This window comes from Panulirus ornatus, chromosome 38 (assembly GCF_036320965.1).
Source record: "Panulirus ornatus isolate Po-2019 chromosome 38, ASM3632096v1, whole genome shotgun sequence".
In the NCBI taxonomy this organism is placed as follows: Eukaryota; Metazoa; Arthropoda; class Malacostraca; order Decapoda; family Palinuridae; genus Panulirus; species Panulirus ornatus.
Window position 1 is genome coordinate 27,982,190 of NC_092261.1, and position 14,695 is coordinate 27,996,884.

The 14,695-nt window shown below is 44.0% G+C and overlaps 1 protein-coding gene across 2 annotated transcripts in view; it reads left to right on the forward strand.

The window, feature by feature from the left end:
• The first annotated feature begins 1,211 nt into the window (after positions 1 to 1,211).
• The window catches only part of LOC139760936 (uncharacterized), a 29,978-nt gene continuing 16,494 nt past the window's right edge, over positions 1,212 to 14,695 (forward strand). Inside the window, exons 1-2 of one of the 2 annotated variants that reach the window (XM_071684722.1) lie at positions 1,212 to 1,308; positions 8,791 to 8,932. In XM_071684722.1, coding sequence (XP_071540823.1) covers positions 8,846 to 8,932 — 87 coding nt within the window. In that variant the 5' untranslated portion in view covers positions 1,212 to 1,308; positions 8,791 to 8,845. Of the gene's footprint in view, positions 1,309 to 4,366; positions 4,623 to 8,790; positions 8,933 to 14,695 lie in introns of those variants that run through there. The other variant, XM_071684723.1, reaches the window with a different exon arrangement.

Sequence of the window (14,695 nt, forward strand, 5' to 3'; positions counted from 1 at the left end):
TCACCCCAACATTCACTCTTCTTTTCTGAAAACCCATACAAATCTTCACCTTAGCCTCCACAAGATAATGATCAGACATCCCTCCAGTTGCACCTCTCAGCACATTAACATCCAAAAGTCTCTCTTTCGCACGCCTGTCAATTAACACGTAATCCAATAACGCTCTCTGGCCATCTCTCCTACTTACATAAGTATACTTATGTATATCTCGCTTTTTAAACCAGGTATTCCCAATCATCAGTCCTTTTTCAGCACATAAATCTACAAGCTCTTCACCATTTCCATTTACAACACTGAACACCCCATGTATACCAATTATTCCCTCAACTGCCACATTACTCACCTTTGCATTCAAATCACCCATCACTATAACCCGGTCTCGTGCATCAAAACCACTAACACACTCATTCAGCTGCTCCCAAAACACTTGCCTCTCTTGATCTTTCTTCTCATGCCCAGGTGCATATGCACCAATAATCACCCACCTCTCTCCATCAACTTTCAGTTTTACCCATATTAATCGAGAATTTACTTTCTTACACTCTATCACATACTCCCACAACTCCTGTTTCAGGAGTATTGCTACTCCTTCCCTTGCTCTTGTCCTCTCACTAACCCCTGACTTTACTCCCCAGACATTCCCAAACCACTCTTCCCCTTTACCCTTGAGCTTCGTTTCACTCAGAGCCAAAACATCCAGGTTCCTTTCCTCAAACATACTACCTATCTCTCCTTTTTTAACATCTTGGTTACATCTACTCACATTTAGGCACCCCATATATATATATATATATATATATATATATATATATATATATATATATATATATATATATGGGTAAAAAACAGAAAATAAACTAGTTAGTAATCACTTGATAATTGATGATGATGATGATGAAGATTACTATGGAGCTAATAATGCAGTTTAAGTCAAATCCCTTAATGGCCTGCCAACCATACAGTCACCACTCACCTCCTGTAGGCTATGGGAAGGTGGCGAATATTCTTACATTCAACATCGAAATGTAACAACAGTGGTAGAAGTAATGTGTCATGCATCCTGGCACACTTGTTAATCATAGTTACTAAACCACTATAATTCACGAGTGTCAGGCAAGTTTACTAAATGCGCTAAAAGTTTACCTCACAACGAACGACTGAAGATGACGTGTGGAGGCGACCGGCTGCACGGGAGTCGCTCTCCTCACCTCGGTGTGTGTGTGCACGGCAGGCCACGCTGAGCCACGTCCTCACCTCGGTGTGTGTGTGTGTGCACGGCAGGCCACGCTGAACCACGTCCTCACCTCGGTATGTGTGTCCACGGCAGGCCACGCTGAGCCATGTCCCACAATCTACAGGTCAAGCCGTCCTGTACGTGCACCATGCACGTGCGGCGCGCCCCCGCGTGCACTACGTCCGTCCGTACGTCCATGGTACCCCTCATTGTTTCCCTCCACACACAAACATACACACACTGTTATGATCCTCCGTGGGCCCACACTGGCGCGCGGGGTTGTGTTGTACCCTCCCTCACCCTCGCTCGACGCTGACTGGTGCTCTGCTGCTGCTACTGAAGTTATCATTGTCTCGAGTGGACATATTGACTCGTTACCCTCACAGGTGGAGGACGAGCCTTGCACACTTTATAAAAGACTTGCTCACGTGTAGCACTGAGGTTTGGTTTACTGTGATCCCTAGTTCATGTTTGTACCCACCCTCTCACCCGGAGTGGTAAACTATCATCAAGGTGGTTAGATACCCTCCAACCCTCGTCTCTGTTCTGTGTAATGTTTGACGACATTTGTTATGCTACCAAGGCAATTCTTTCACTTTTCTGGATTAATTACTCCACTGATTTAGGTTATCATTTTTCCACATTCGATATATTTTCGCTGTCACTTTAATTGTCACTTTCATTATTCTTACAATCTAAGATTTTATTCAGTAATAAGTAAACAATTTTACAATAATGTTCAGTAATGTCTCGACGTGTGAGTCAACGATGGGTGTTTCATGATCCTAGTGACAAATACCTCACTGGGATAGGCTGATGTTTACACACACACACACACACACACACACATACATACATACACACACACATACATACATACATACACACACACGCACACACACACACACACACACACACACGTTACATATTCATTACTAAGGGTAATTGTTGGGGATGGGAGGGATTTGGGGGATTGGTTGGGGGGGGGGGGGTGGAATTAGCCGGGGAAGCTTTCGTACATAATGTGTGCTTGAGTACAGCACATCAGAGCCAGATGCCATCTGTTTCTTGAGGAGAATATAATTTTCAAATCATAACCTTATGAAACATTAATCTTCACGTGTATACAGAAGTGGCCATGGAATAGTGGAATCATTTGTCCTGCTTGTGTAGCACTGTACCCCAGCAGCGCTGGATCTGCTAAACGTCCCTCTAGTACAGTATGTTGTGAAAGCATTTGACACTATCCTTCGCTCTTCCTCACACTCTTACAATGCCATCCCCTGTTTGCTGGCCACCACCACGGCTCTATCGGTGCAGGGTCTGCAGATGACTCTCATGTGACTCTGGTCTTCCTCTCTCAGGGTCTTGGGTCAATCCATGATCGTGTCCCCTGACATAACCAAATTATTTAACGAAATTTGACGTTAGTCAAACTTGACCCGTCTTGCAATGCGTCTGTAGACATCCTCGGCGTACATGGAGGTGCTTCACCCGGACCACAACCCTGGTATAGGTCAAGACCATTTGTTTATATCCTCTACATGTTCCCGAGTGGTGTGGCTCACAAGGCCACAGATATGCATGACTTTGTCAAGCTTTACGGACGGCGTCAGTGTTACGGGAGAAATCCCATTCTTCTAGTTCTTTCTTTTTTGTTATTTTCCTGACAACATGGCAGTATGCGACGTGTTCAGGTGAGTAAGAGTAATTCTTCTTCTCCCTTTGTCGATCGTGAGAGAAGCTTCGAGGGTTTTACTGTGGCTGTGGTAAATGTGTGGACGTGTCCACTGTAGTTCATGTATTCTGCTTGCCTTCCTCTCGGATGGGTGTGGGTTGAAGGAAATGGTGTCAAGTTGAATATTTGCCACATTCATCTTATATTATCTCTATGATGTGAACGAGAGTTATTTGTATCAAAGGAATGATCAGTTATCGACTGAATTATTAAGTCTAGTAGTAAGAAGCCAAAGTATACGTATAATACAACTGCTCATGCCTACAGTGATCATATCATTTCACCTCCACACAAGATCAAGGAGCAGACTGTGGCAGGAGTGGGTGTGGTAGAGCAGATGGCCCTGTGTTTGTGTCTGGAGTGCCACAGGTGCCAAGCCCACCTACGCAGGTGAGGGCCATTCTCTGGCCACACACCTCCCTCCCTAGCGTCACCTCCTCACATCTCCAGACCGCTTCGTTCCCCTGTGGCGTCTGCCGCGCCCCGAGCGGGCCCGTCCAGCGGTGCAGCCTAGCCCAACCGTAGTGACGTTTGCCACAGTTGTCCCAGTTGTGTCGTGACAGCGCCTGCGCACGAAGCCACAACATCCGATATAATGTGGCCATTCCTCTGATGGATCATCCAATTTCAGAAAAAGTGTTGTGAATCAGATTAATGATAAGTGTTAATGTGGTTTCCTGTGAATACATACACATGTTTGTCTCGTCTCTCCACGCACACACATGACGAAGTGACCTTATGTGGTTTTTTGAGATAGATTATTTATTTTGTAAACATCTGCGTGAATCATACAACTGGGAAGTGGCTGCATCTCCTGCACTCCTCGATGTGTTCTGGACCAGCGGATCCAAGAACGAGCCATCTGCCTCCCTCCCCTCATCCCTCACATGACCTCCGGATTCCACTGACTCCCGTTCCTCCCTCCCTCCCTCAACCTTCAGGAAGCACCCCAGTTCTATCCTGTCCTCCCTAGTCCTCCCTTGTCCTCCCAATCCTCCCCTGTCCTCTCCAGTCCTACAGAATCCTCCCCAGTCCTCCTCTGTCCTCCCCAGTCCTCCCTAGTCCTCCCCTATCTCATCACCACCACCTGCCCATCACCACCCTCTCCCATCACCACCACCTTCCCATCACCACCACCCTCCCATCACCACTACCTTCCCATCACCACCACCCTCTCATCACCACCACTATCTCATCACCACCACCTGCCCATCACCATCACCCCCACCCATCACCACAATCCTCCCATCACCAAATAGCAGCACAACTCGTCAGTTTTCACTTGTTCTCGAGCATCGTGAGAGCAACAGTTCCTTTCCTCAGTTCTTAGAGTCCCATCAGAACCCCCTCCTCCCCCTCCAACCTGTGACCTCATCCACCCATCCCAGGGTCCCACAAGGACTGGTCCGTCCCTCCGTCCCGGTTCGTTCCGCCGTTCCCGCCCTCCCCTGACATGAAGACGTTCGTCACCATCGTGAAGGCGGTCATCACCCGCGCCCTCTTCGCCACGCACGCCTTCATGGCCGTGTGGAAGCTGGTGGACCTGAAGAACGGCCAGCTGGCCTACTGGTACATGCTGGCGCCGCTCCTGCTCCAGGCCTTCGAGGCCATCGTCTCCATCTGCGCCAGGAACGGTGAAGAGATGAAGTGGTCAGTGTCCTCAGGTGGTGGCCCAAGGTCCAGTGGTGTCCTCAAGTGGTGGGCCGAGTTCCAGTGGTGTCCTCAGGTGGTGGCCCAAGGTCCAATGGTGTCCTCAGGTGGTGGGCCGAGTTACAGTGGTGTCCTCAGGTGGTGGCCCAAGGTCCAGTGGTGTCTTCAGGTGGTGGGCCGAGTTACAGTGGTGTCCTCAGGTGGTGGGCCGAGTTCCAGTGGCGTCAGGTGGTGGCCCAAGGTCCAGTGGTGTCCTCAGGTGGTGGGCCGAGTTACAGTGGTGTCCTCAGGTGGTGGGCCGAGTTCCAGTGGCGTCAGGTGGTGGCCCAAGGTCCAGTGGTGTCCTCAGGTGGTGGGCCGAGTTACAGTGGTGTCCTCAGGTGGTGGGCCGAGTTCCAGTGGTGTCAGGTGGTGGCCCAAGGTCCAATGGTGTCCTCAGGTGGTGGCCCAAGGTCCAGTGGTGTCCTCAGGTGGTGGCCCAAGGTCCAGTGGTGTCCTCAGGTGGTGGGCCGAGTTACAGTGGTGTCCTCAGGTGGTGGGCCGAGTTACAGTGGTGTCCTCAGGTGGTGGGCCGAGTTCCAGTGGTGTCAGGTGGTGGCCCAAGGTCCAATGGTGTCCTCAGGTGGTGGGCCGAGTTACAGTGGTGTCCTCAGGTGGTGGCCCAAGGTCCAGTGGTGTCCTCAGGTGGTGGGCCGAGTTACAGTGGTGTCCTCAGGTGGTGGGCCGAGTTCCAGTGGTGTCAGGTGGTGGCCCAAGGTCCAGTGGTGTCCTCAGGTGGTGGGCCGAGTTACAGTGGTGTCCTCAGGTGGTGGCCCAAGGTCCAATGGTGTCCTCAGGTGGTGGGCCGAGTTACAGTGGTGTCCTCAGGTGGTGGCCCAAGGTCCAGGGTGACCTCAGGTGGTGGCCCAAGGTCCAGGGTGACCTCAGGTGGTGGCCCAAGGTCCAGTGGTGTCCTCCGGTGGTGGGCCGAGTTCCAGTGGTGTCTTCATGTGGTGGGCCGAGTTCCAGTGGTGTCTTCATGTGGTGGGCCAGGTCTCTGGTGTTTATATTCATTTTCTTTCGTTGTTTCGATGATTCTCTTATTTCTTCGTCTTACCTCTTTAGTATCATGTTGTTCGTCATTCTGTTCTTCTTATGTTCTTGATGATCATTGTTTGTTGGTGTCACGTTCTCTTCATTCTTGTGTCCGCGTCTATACTGGAGCACCATCTGATTTTCCTGACTGTCAACTTTCATTCTTTCATTCTTCGTTAACTTGGTTTTCCTTCCTTCACTCTGGTCCTGTGTACTATCCTTGTTGTTCCTCATTCTCTTTCAATGTTCTTCATTTACTTTGTTGCTGATCCTCTCTCTCTCTCTCTCTCTCTCTCTCTCTCTCTCTCTCTCTCTCTCTCTCTCTCTGGTGGGTGGCCAGCGACCAGGCAGGTGTGTCACCAGTGGTGCCCCGTCAGGATTACAGGAGGATGAATGATGTCTGTGCAATGAGCCAACACTTCAGAGGCTGTTTAGCGTCATTCCTTTCGCCCAAGTTGCTGTCTCTTTTCTCTCTGCCTCATCCATACGTAGGCTGCTGCCCACGAGAGACAGTCTCTCCATCTCACACATAACATTTGACAGCAACTCACACCACACGTTCTTCCTAACTCTGTACGTTCCTGCAGTGGGTGCTACTCTCCTCACCAGTGGTAAGGAGGACCAGTGCCTCCTCACCAGTGGTAAGGAGGACCACTACCTCCTCACCAGTGGTAAGTTAGACCACTGCCTCCTCACCAGTGGTAAGGACCATTTCCTCACTAGCAGTAAGGCGGACCACTGCCTCCTAACCAGTGGAAAGAAGAACCACTGGTGTTACATCCAGTAGATGTTTTTCATCTTTTAATCCAGTGTTCTTTAGCCAATATTTGAGTGATTCTGTGGTCCTTGTATCCAGATTTGTCATATCCATTGGTTGCTGTATACTGTGGTCCCCTTATGTCCAGTGTTTGTTATATCCATTGGTTCTTATATCCAGTGTGTGTTATATTCCGTGGTCCTCATATCTTACAATCCTTACATCCAGTATTTATTATAACATGTGATCCATACATCCAGTGTTTTGATCCCCTGTGGTCTTTATACTCAGTGTTTGTTATATACATACATTGATCCTGATATTCGGTGTTTGCTCTATACTGCGGTCCATATATCCAAATGATAGTTATGTGATTCTCAAACTTAGTTTTTGTTATATTCTGTACATCTTATATCAGGTGGTTGCTATATCCTGCGGTTCTTATGTCCAGTTTTTGTTAAATCCAGTGGTACCTATACATATATACCCATGCACACAATTCACACTGTCTGCCTTTATTCATTCCCATCGCCATCTCGCCACACATGGAATACCATCCCCCTCCCCCCTCATGTGTGCGAGGTAGCGCTAGGAAAAGACAACAAAGGTCCCATTCGTTCACACTCAGTCTCTAGCTGTCATGCAATAATGCCCGAAACACAGCTCCCTTTCCACATCCAGGCCCCACACAACTTTCCATGGTTTACCCCAGACGCTTCACATGCCCCGATTCAATCCACTGACAGCACGTCAACCCCGGTATACCACATCGATCCAATTCACTCTAGTTCTTGCCCGCCTTTCACCCTCCTGCATGTTCAGGCCCCAATCACACAAAATCTTTTTCACTCCATCTTTCCACCTCCAATCTGGTCTCCCACTTCTCCTCGTTCCCTCCACCTCCGACACATAAATCCTCTTGGTCAATCTTTCCTCACTCATTCTCTCCATGTGCCCAAACCATTTCAAAACACCCTCTTCTGCTCTCTCAACCACGCTCTTTTTATTTCCACACATCTCTCTTACCCTTGCATTACTTACTCGATCAAACCACCTCATACCCCACGTTGTCCTCAAACATCTCATTTCCAGCACATCCACCCTCCTGCGCACAACTCTATCCATAGCCCACGCCTCGCAACCATACAACATTGTTGGAACCACTATTCCTTCAAACATACCTATTTTTGCTTTCCGAGATAATGTTCTCGACCTCCACACATTCTTCAAGGCTCCCAGGATTTTCGCCCCCTCCCCCACCCTATGATTCACTTCCGCTTCCATGGTTCCATCCTCTGACAGATCCACTCCCAGATATCTAAAACACTTTACTTCCTCCAGTTTTTCTCCATTCAAACTTACCTCCCAATTGACTTGACCCTCAACCCTACTGTACCTAATAACCTTGCTCTTATTCACATTTACTCTTAACTTTCTACTTTCACACACTTTACCAAACTCAGTCACCAGCTTCTGCAGTTTCTCACATGAATCAGCCACCAGCGCTGTATCATCAGCGAACAACAACTGACTCACTTCCCAAGCTTTCTCATCCCCAACAGACTTCATACTTGCCCCTCTTTCCAAAACTCTTGCATTCACCTCCCTAACAACCCCATCCATAAACAAATTAAACAACCATGGAGACATCACACACCCCTGCCGCAAACCTACTTTCACTGAGAACCAATCATTTTCCTCTCTTCCTACACGTACACATGCCTTACATCCTCGATAAAAACTTTTCACTGCTTCTAACAGCTTGCCTCCCACACCATATATTCTTAATACCTTCCACAGAGCATCTCTATCAACTCTATCATATGGCTTCTCCAGATCCATAAATATAATTATATATATATATATATATATATATATATATATATATATATATATATATATATATATATATATATATATATAATGGTTCTTATACCCAGTATATATCCTGTGGTCCTTATATCCAGTGTTCGTTATATCTTGTGATTATTTAGCGGTCCCAAAATAACGAAAAATAACCTAACTTATGGAGGCAGGTGGCATTATCCTCTCTCTCTCTCTCTCTCTCTCTCTCTCTCTCTCTCTCTCTCTCTCTCTCTCTCTCTCTCTCTCTCTCTCTCTCCTCAGGATCCACCCGCGTCCCTGTACGTGGTGTCCTTAGATCCACTCCCTCGCCTCCATAAGACTTGGGTTATCCCCGCAGCTGTTGTCCGTGTCAGACCCAACCCACCCCCTCCTGCTGCAGGTTCTGCCCGTCCGTGTCAGACCCAACCCACCCCCTCCTGCTGCAGGTTCTGCCCGTCCGTGTCAGACCCAACCCTCTCCCTCCTGCTGCAGGTTCTGCCCGTCCGTGTTCCTGTACTTGGTGTCCGTGGTGCCGCCCATCTGGCTTATGGAGCTGGGACTGAAGGAGCTGCGGGTCAACTCGACACACGACATCAGGAACTCCAGCAGCAAGTTCTCAGAAATTGGAGGAATTGTAAGGAAATCCTGTAAATAAGAGTTGATTTGGGCGTGTACGTTTAACATGGTGTAAATCATGTAAATAGGATATCATCTTGTATCTTACTGTATAATTTTGTATATTTATTTAGTGAATAGCTGGGGATTTATTAATTAGGGTGAAAGGATTATTTGTAGCAATTGTAGAACTGTGTATGGATTAATGTGGAGTGGGGATTAATGGAGACATTTACTGGGATATGTTAGGGGATCTATTTGAGTGATCGTACATATTTGCAGTATTTTGGAGAATGTTTTGCCCTAATATTTTATTCTTGTATTTATCATATGAGGAATTTTACTTTTAATTGTGAAATATTTGATGACATCAAAGTCACCACGAAAGCGTTTTCTGTCAAAAGAAAAAGAATGCTTTTTTTATTGAAAAAGCGTTTCGTGAAAATCATATATATATATATATATATATATATATATATATATATATATATATATATATATATATATATATATATATATATATATTCCTATGAGTCCACGGGGAAAATGAAACACGTGTAATAATCACATCATCAGGGTAGACACAAGAGAGAAATATAACAGTCAGTTGATATACATCGAAGAGACGAAGCTAGGACGCCAAAGCTTCGTCCCTTCGATGTATGGAGGAAAACTGGAGGAAGTGAAGTGTTTTAGACATCTGGGAGTGGATTTGGCAGCAGATGGAACCATGGAAGCGGAAGTGAATCATAGGGTGGGGGAGGGGGGCGAAAGTTCTGGGAGCGTTGAAAACTGTGTAGAAGTCAAGAACGTTATCTTGGAAAGCAAAAATGGGCATGTTTGAAGGAATAGTGGTTCCAACAATGTTATATGGTTGCAAGGCGTGGGCTATAGATAGAGTTGTGCGGAGGAGGGTGGATGTACTGAAAATGAGATGTCTGAGGACAATATGTGGTGTGAGGTGGTTTGATCGAGTAAGTAATGAAAGGGTAAGAGAGATGTGTGGTAATAAAAAGAATGTAGTAGAGAGAGCAGAAGAGGGTGTTTTGTAATGGTTTGATCACATGGAGAGAATGAGTGAGGAAAGATTGACAAAGAAGGTATATTGTGTCAGAGGTGAAGTGAACGAGGAGAAGTGGGAGACCAAATTGGAGGTGGAAAGATGGAATGAAAAAGGTTTTGAGTGATCGAGGTGTGGACATGCAGGAGGGTGAAAGGCGTGCAATGAATAGACAGAATTAGAACGATATGGTATACCGGGATCGACGTGCTGTCAGTGGATTGAACCAGGGCATGTGAAGCGTCTTGGGTAAACCATGGAAAGTTCTGTGGGGCCTGGGTGTGGAAAGGGAGCTGTGGTTTCGGTGCATTATACATGACACCTAGAGACTGAGTATGAACGAATGTGTTCTTTGTTGTCTTTTCCTAGCGCTACCTCGCGCACATGTGGGGGGAGGGGGTTTTCATTTCATGTGTGGCGGGGTGGCGACGAGAATGAATAAGGGCAGACAGTATGAATTTTGTACATGTGTATATATGTATATGTCTGTGTGTGTGTATATACATATATATATATATATATATATATATATATATATATATATATATATATATATATATATATATATATATATATATATATATATATGTATATATATATGTATGTATAGGTTGAGATGTATAGGTATGTATATGTGCGTGGGTGCGTGTAAAAGGTCATGAACTGGAACTTTTGTGAAAAGTGAGGAAACATCAAAGCTATGTAGTTTGAAATCAAAATTAACATTGATATTGTTAAGCTTGTTGACTAAATCTACATTGTTCATGATATTAGAATTTGATGCCTTACCCACTAAAGGGCTTGATGAAGAAACTAACCATTTTGACAGTTTATATGTGATGGAGCCAACTGAACTCACTACAGGTCTTGCTGGAAAATTTTGTGTTGATATCACAAAGTCTTTTTGTAATTTAGTGAAATACAGTGATTTAACGAATGATGAAATTGATATCTGCAAGGGTTCAGTGTATGCCAGTTTGTCAAAACCAGTGGAACCTAATTGCCCTAAAAGATTTATAAGAGCTATTAACACCTTAAAGAAAGACAAGGATATACATATTACTAAAGCAGATAAGGCTAACACTGTTGTGACTTTAGACAAAAGTAACTATTCATCTAAAATGAATTATTTTTAAATGATGACACAACATATTCTAAAAAAAAAAAAAACTTAGAAGTTAAATCCCATTTCAGTAAAGAAATGAAGTTGTTGAAAGGTAATGGTTCTCTTATCAAAAGTTTTTCATCGTTGTCCCCTTCATTACCATATATGTATGGACTTATCAAAACACATCAACAAAATTTTCCAGCAAGACCTATAGTGAGTTCAGTTGGCTCCATCACATATAAACTGTCAAAATGGTTAGTTTCTTTATTAAGCCCTTTAGTGGGTAAGGTATCAAATTCTAATATCATGAACAATGTAGATTTAGTCAACAAGCTAAACAATATCAATGTTAATTTTGATTTTAAACTAGTTAGCTTTGATGTTTCCTCACTTTTCACAAAAGTTCCAGTTGATGACCTTTTAACCTTTTACAATATTTGTTTGATGTCTTGGATGATATTCATTTACCTGTTTCAAAGTCTTATTTCATTGAACTGATAAAATTGTGTATAAAAGACCATGTTCTTCAATTCAATGGAGATTATCATACTCAAAAATTTGGTATGGTAATGGGTAACCCTCTTTCACCTGTACTAAGTAATCTTTATCTGGAATTTTTTGAAACAAAATTACTAAAGGATATCTTACCTTCTAATGCAATTTGGTTTAGGTATGTAGATGATGTTCTTTGTGTTTGGCCAACAAATGAAAATTTACAAGTATTTCTCCCCTTACTTAACAATTTAGTACCTTCCATCAAATTTACTGTAGAAAATGAAAATAATGATATGTTACCATTTTTAGATTGCATGATCCATAGGCAAGGAAACAAGTCTAAGTTTAGCATATACAGAAAACTTACCAATGTATGCTCATATATCCATTATTACTCATCTCAACATGACAGAGTTAAATTATCATCCTTTCAATCTATGTTCCTTAGGGCATTACATATTTGCAGTCCAGAGTTTATTAACGATGAGTTTGAGAAGATATATTCTATTGGATCTAAGTTTAAGTACCCTAGATCTTTCATTGATAAATCCCTTTAATTAGCAAAGAAATCATTTTATAGAGTTGAGCCCAAACCTCCCATTGACACCAAAAATCTTTTAGTTCTCCTTTTTAATGATAATTTTACTTTACTTCCCATGTTGCTTAAGTCCTTTAATGTAAATGTTGCCTTCAGCAACAACAATACTATAAAGAATATATTAATCAGGAATTCACCAGAAAATTCTCCTGGGTGCATCTATAAAGTGCCATGTAGAAATTGTGATAAGTTTTATGTTGGGCAGACTGGCAAGGATCTTTCTGTTAGACTTAAGCAACATAAATATAGTATAAGAACGGGAAAAGAATCAAATGCCTTGTTTAATCACGTTAAAACTATGATCATTGTATTGACTGGAGTAATGACATCTCAGTTATTAACTCTAACTCTATTACCACGAGAAATATCGTTGGATCTTCTTTTATCAAATACACAAAGAATCATATACTTAATACTAGTGATGGTGTATACAAATCAGATAACTTTATTGTTGATAAAATTTGTAAAATGATAAGTTTATGATACGCTCGTTGTCTGTCTTGGACAATCACATGTTTACCAAATGGCGTCCTAGCTTCGTCTCTTCGTTGTATATCAACTGACTGTTATAATTCCCTCTTGTGTCTCCCCTGATGATGTCGGTGGGTTGGGGCGGGGCATGTGGGGCGTCTGGAGTGGGCCATGGAGGGCTGTGTGGGTGTGTGTGTTTGCGTGCGTGGACGTGTGTGTGTGCATGTGTATGGGGGTGGGTTGGGCCGTTTCTTTCGTCTGTTTCCTTGCGCTGCCTCGCAAGCGCGGGAGGCAGCGACAAGGCAGAAAAGGGGGAGAAAAAAAAAAATATATATATATATCCCTGGGGACAGAGGAGAAAGAATACTTCTCATGTATTCCCTGCGTGTCGTAGAAGGCGACTAAAGGGGAAGGGAGCGGGGGCTGGAAATCCTCCCCTCTCGTTTTTAATTTTCCAAAAGAAGGAACAGAGAAGGGGGCCAAGTGAGGATATTCCCTCAAAGGCTCAGTCCTCTGTTCTTAACGCTACCTTGCTGATGCGGGAAATGGCGAATAGTATGAATGAATATATATATATATATATATATATATATATATATATATATATATATATATATATATATATATATATATATATTTTTTTTTTATTTTTTTTTTTTTTGCTTTGTCGCTGTCTCCCGCGTTTGCGAGGTAGCGCAAGGAAACAGACGAAAGAAATGGCCCAACCCACCCCCATACACATGCCTTGATTCAATCCACTGACAGCACGTCAACCCCGGTATACCACATCGATCCAATTCACTCTATTCTTTGCCCTCCTTTCACCCTCCTGCATGTTCAGGCCCCGATCACACAAAATCTTTTTCACTCCATCTTTCCACCTCCAATTTGGTCTCCCTCTTCTCCTCGTTCCCTCCACCTCCGACACATATATCCTCTTGGTCAATCTTTCCTCACTCATTCTCTCCATGTGACCAAACCATTTCAAAACACCCTCTTATGCTCTCTCAACCACGCTCTTTTTATTTCCACACATCTCTCTTACCCTTACGTTACTTACTCGATCAAACCACCTCACACCACACATTGTCCTCAAACATCTCATTTCCAGCACATCCATCCTCCTGCGCACAACTCTATCCATAGTCCACGCCTCGCAACCATACAACATTGTTGGAACCACTATTCCTTCAAACATACCCATTTTTGCTTTCCGAGATAATGTTCTCGACTTCCACACATTCTTCAAGGCTTCCAGAATTTTCGCCCCCTCCCCCACCCTATGATCCACTTCCGCTTCCATGGTTCCATCCGCTGCCAGATCCACTCCCAGATATCTAAAACACTTCACTTCCTCCAGTTTTTCTCCATTCAAACTCACCTCCCAATTGAATTGACCCTCAACCCTACTGTACCTAATAACCTTGCTCTTATACACATTTACTCTTAACTTTCTTCTATCACACACTTTACCAAACTCAGTCACCAGCTTCTGCAGTTTCTCACATGAATCAGCCACCAGCGCTGTATCATCAGCGAACAACAACTGACTCACTTCCCAAGCTCTCTCATCCCCAACAGCAGGTTTGTATATATATATATATATATATATATATATATATATATATATATATATATATATATATATATATATATATATATATATATGGAATGAGTATTTTGAAGGTTTGTTGAATGTGTCTGATGACAGAGTGGCAGATATAGGGTGTTTGGGTCGAGGTGATGTGCAAAGTGAGAGGGTTAGGGAAAATGATTTGGTAAACAGAGAAGAGGTAGTAAAAGCTTTGCGGAAGATGAAAGCCGGCAAGGCAGCAGGTTTGGATGGTATTGCAGTGGAATTTATCAAAAAAGGGGGTGACTGTATTGTTGACTGGTTGGTAAGGTTATTTAATGTATGTATGACTCATGGTGAGGTGCCTGAGGATTGGCGGAATGCGTGCATAGTGCCATTGTACAAAGGCAAAGGGGATAAGAGTGAGTGCTCAAATTACAGAGGTATAAGTTTGTTGAGTATTCCTGGTAAATTATA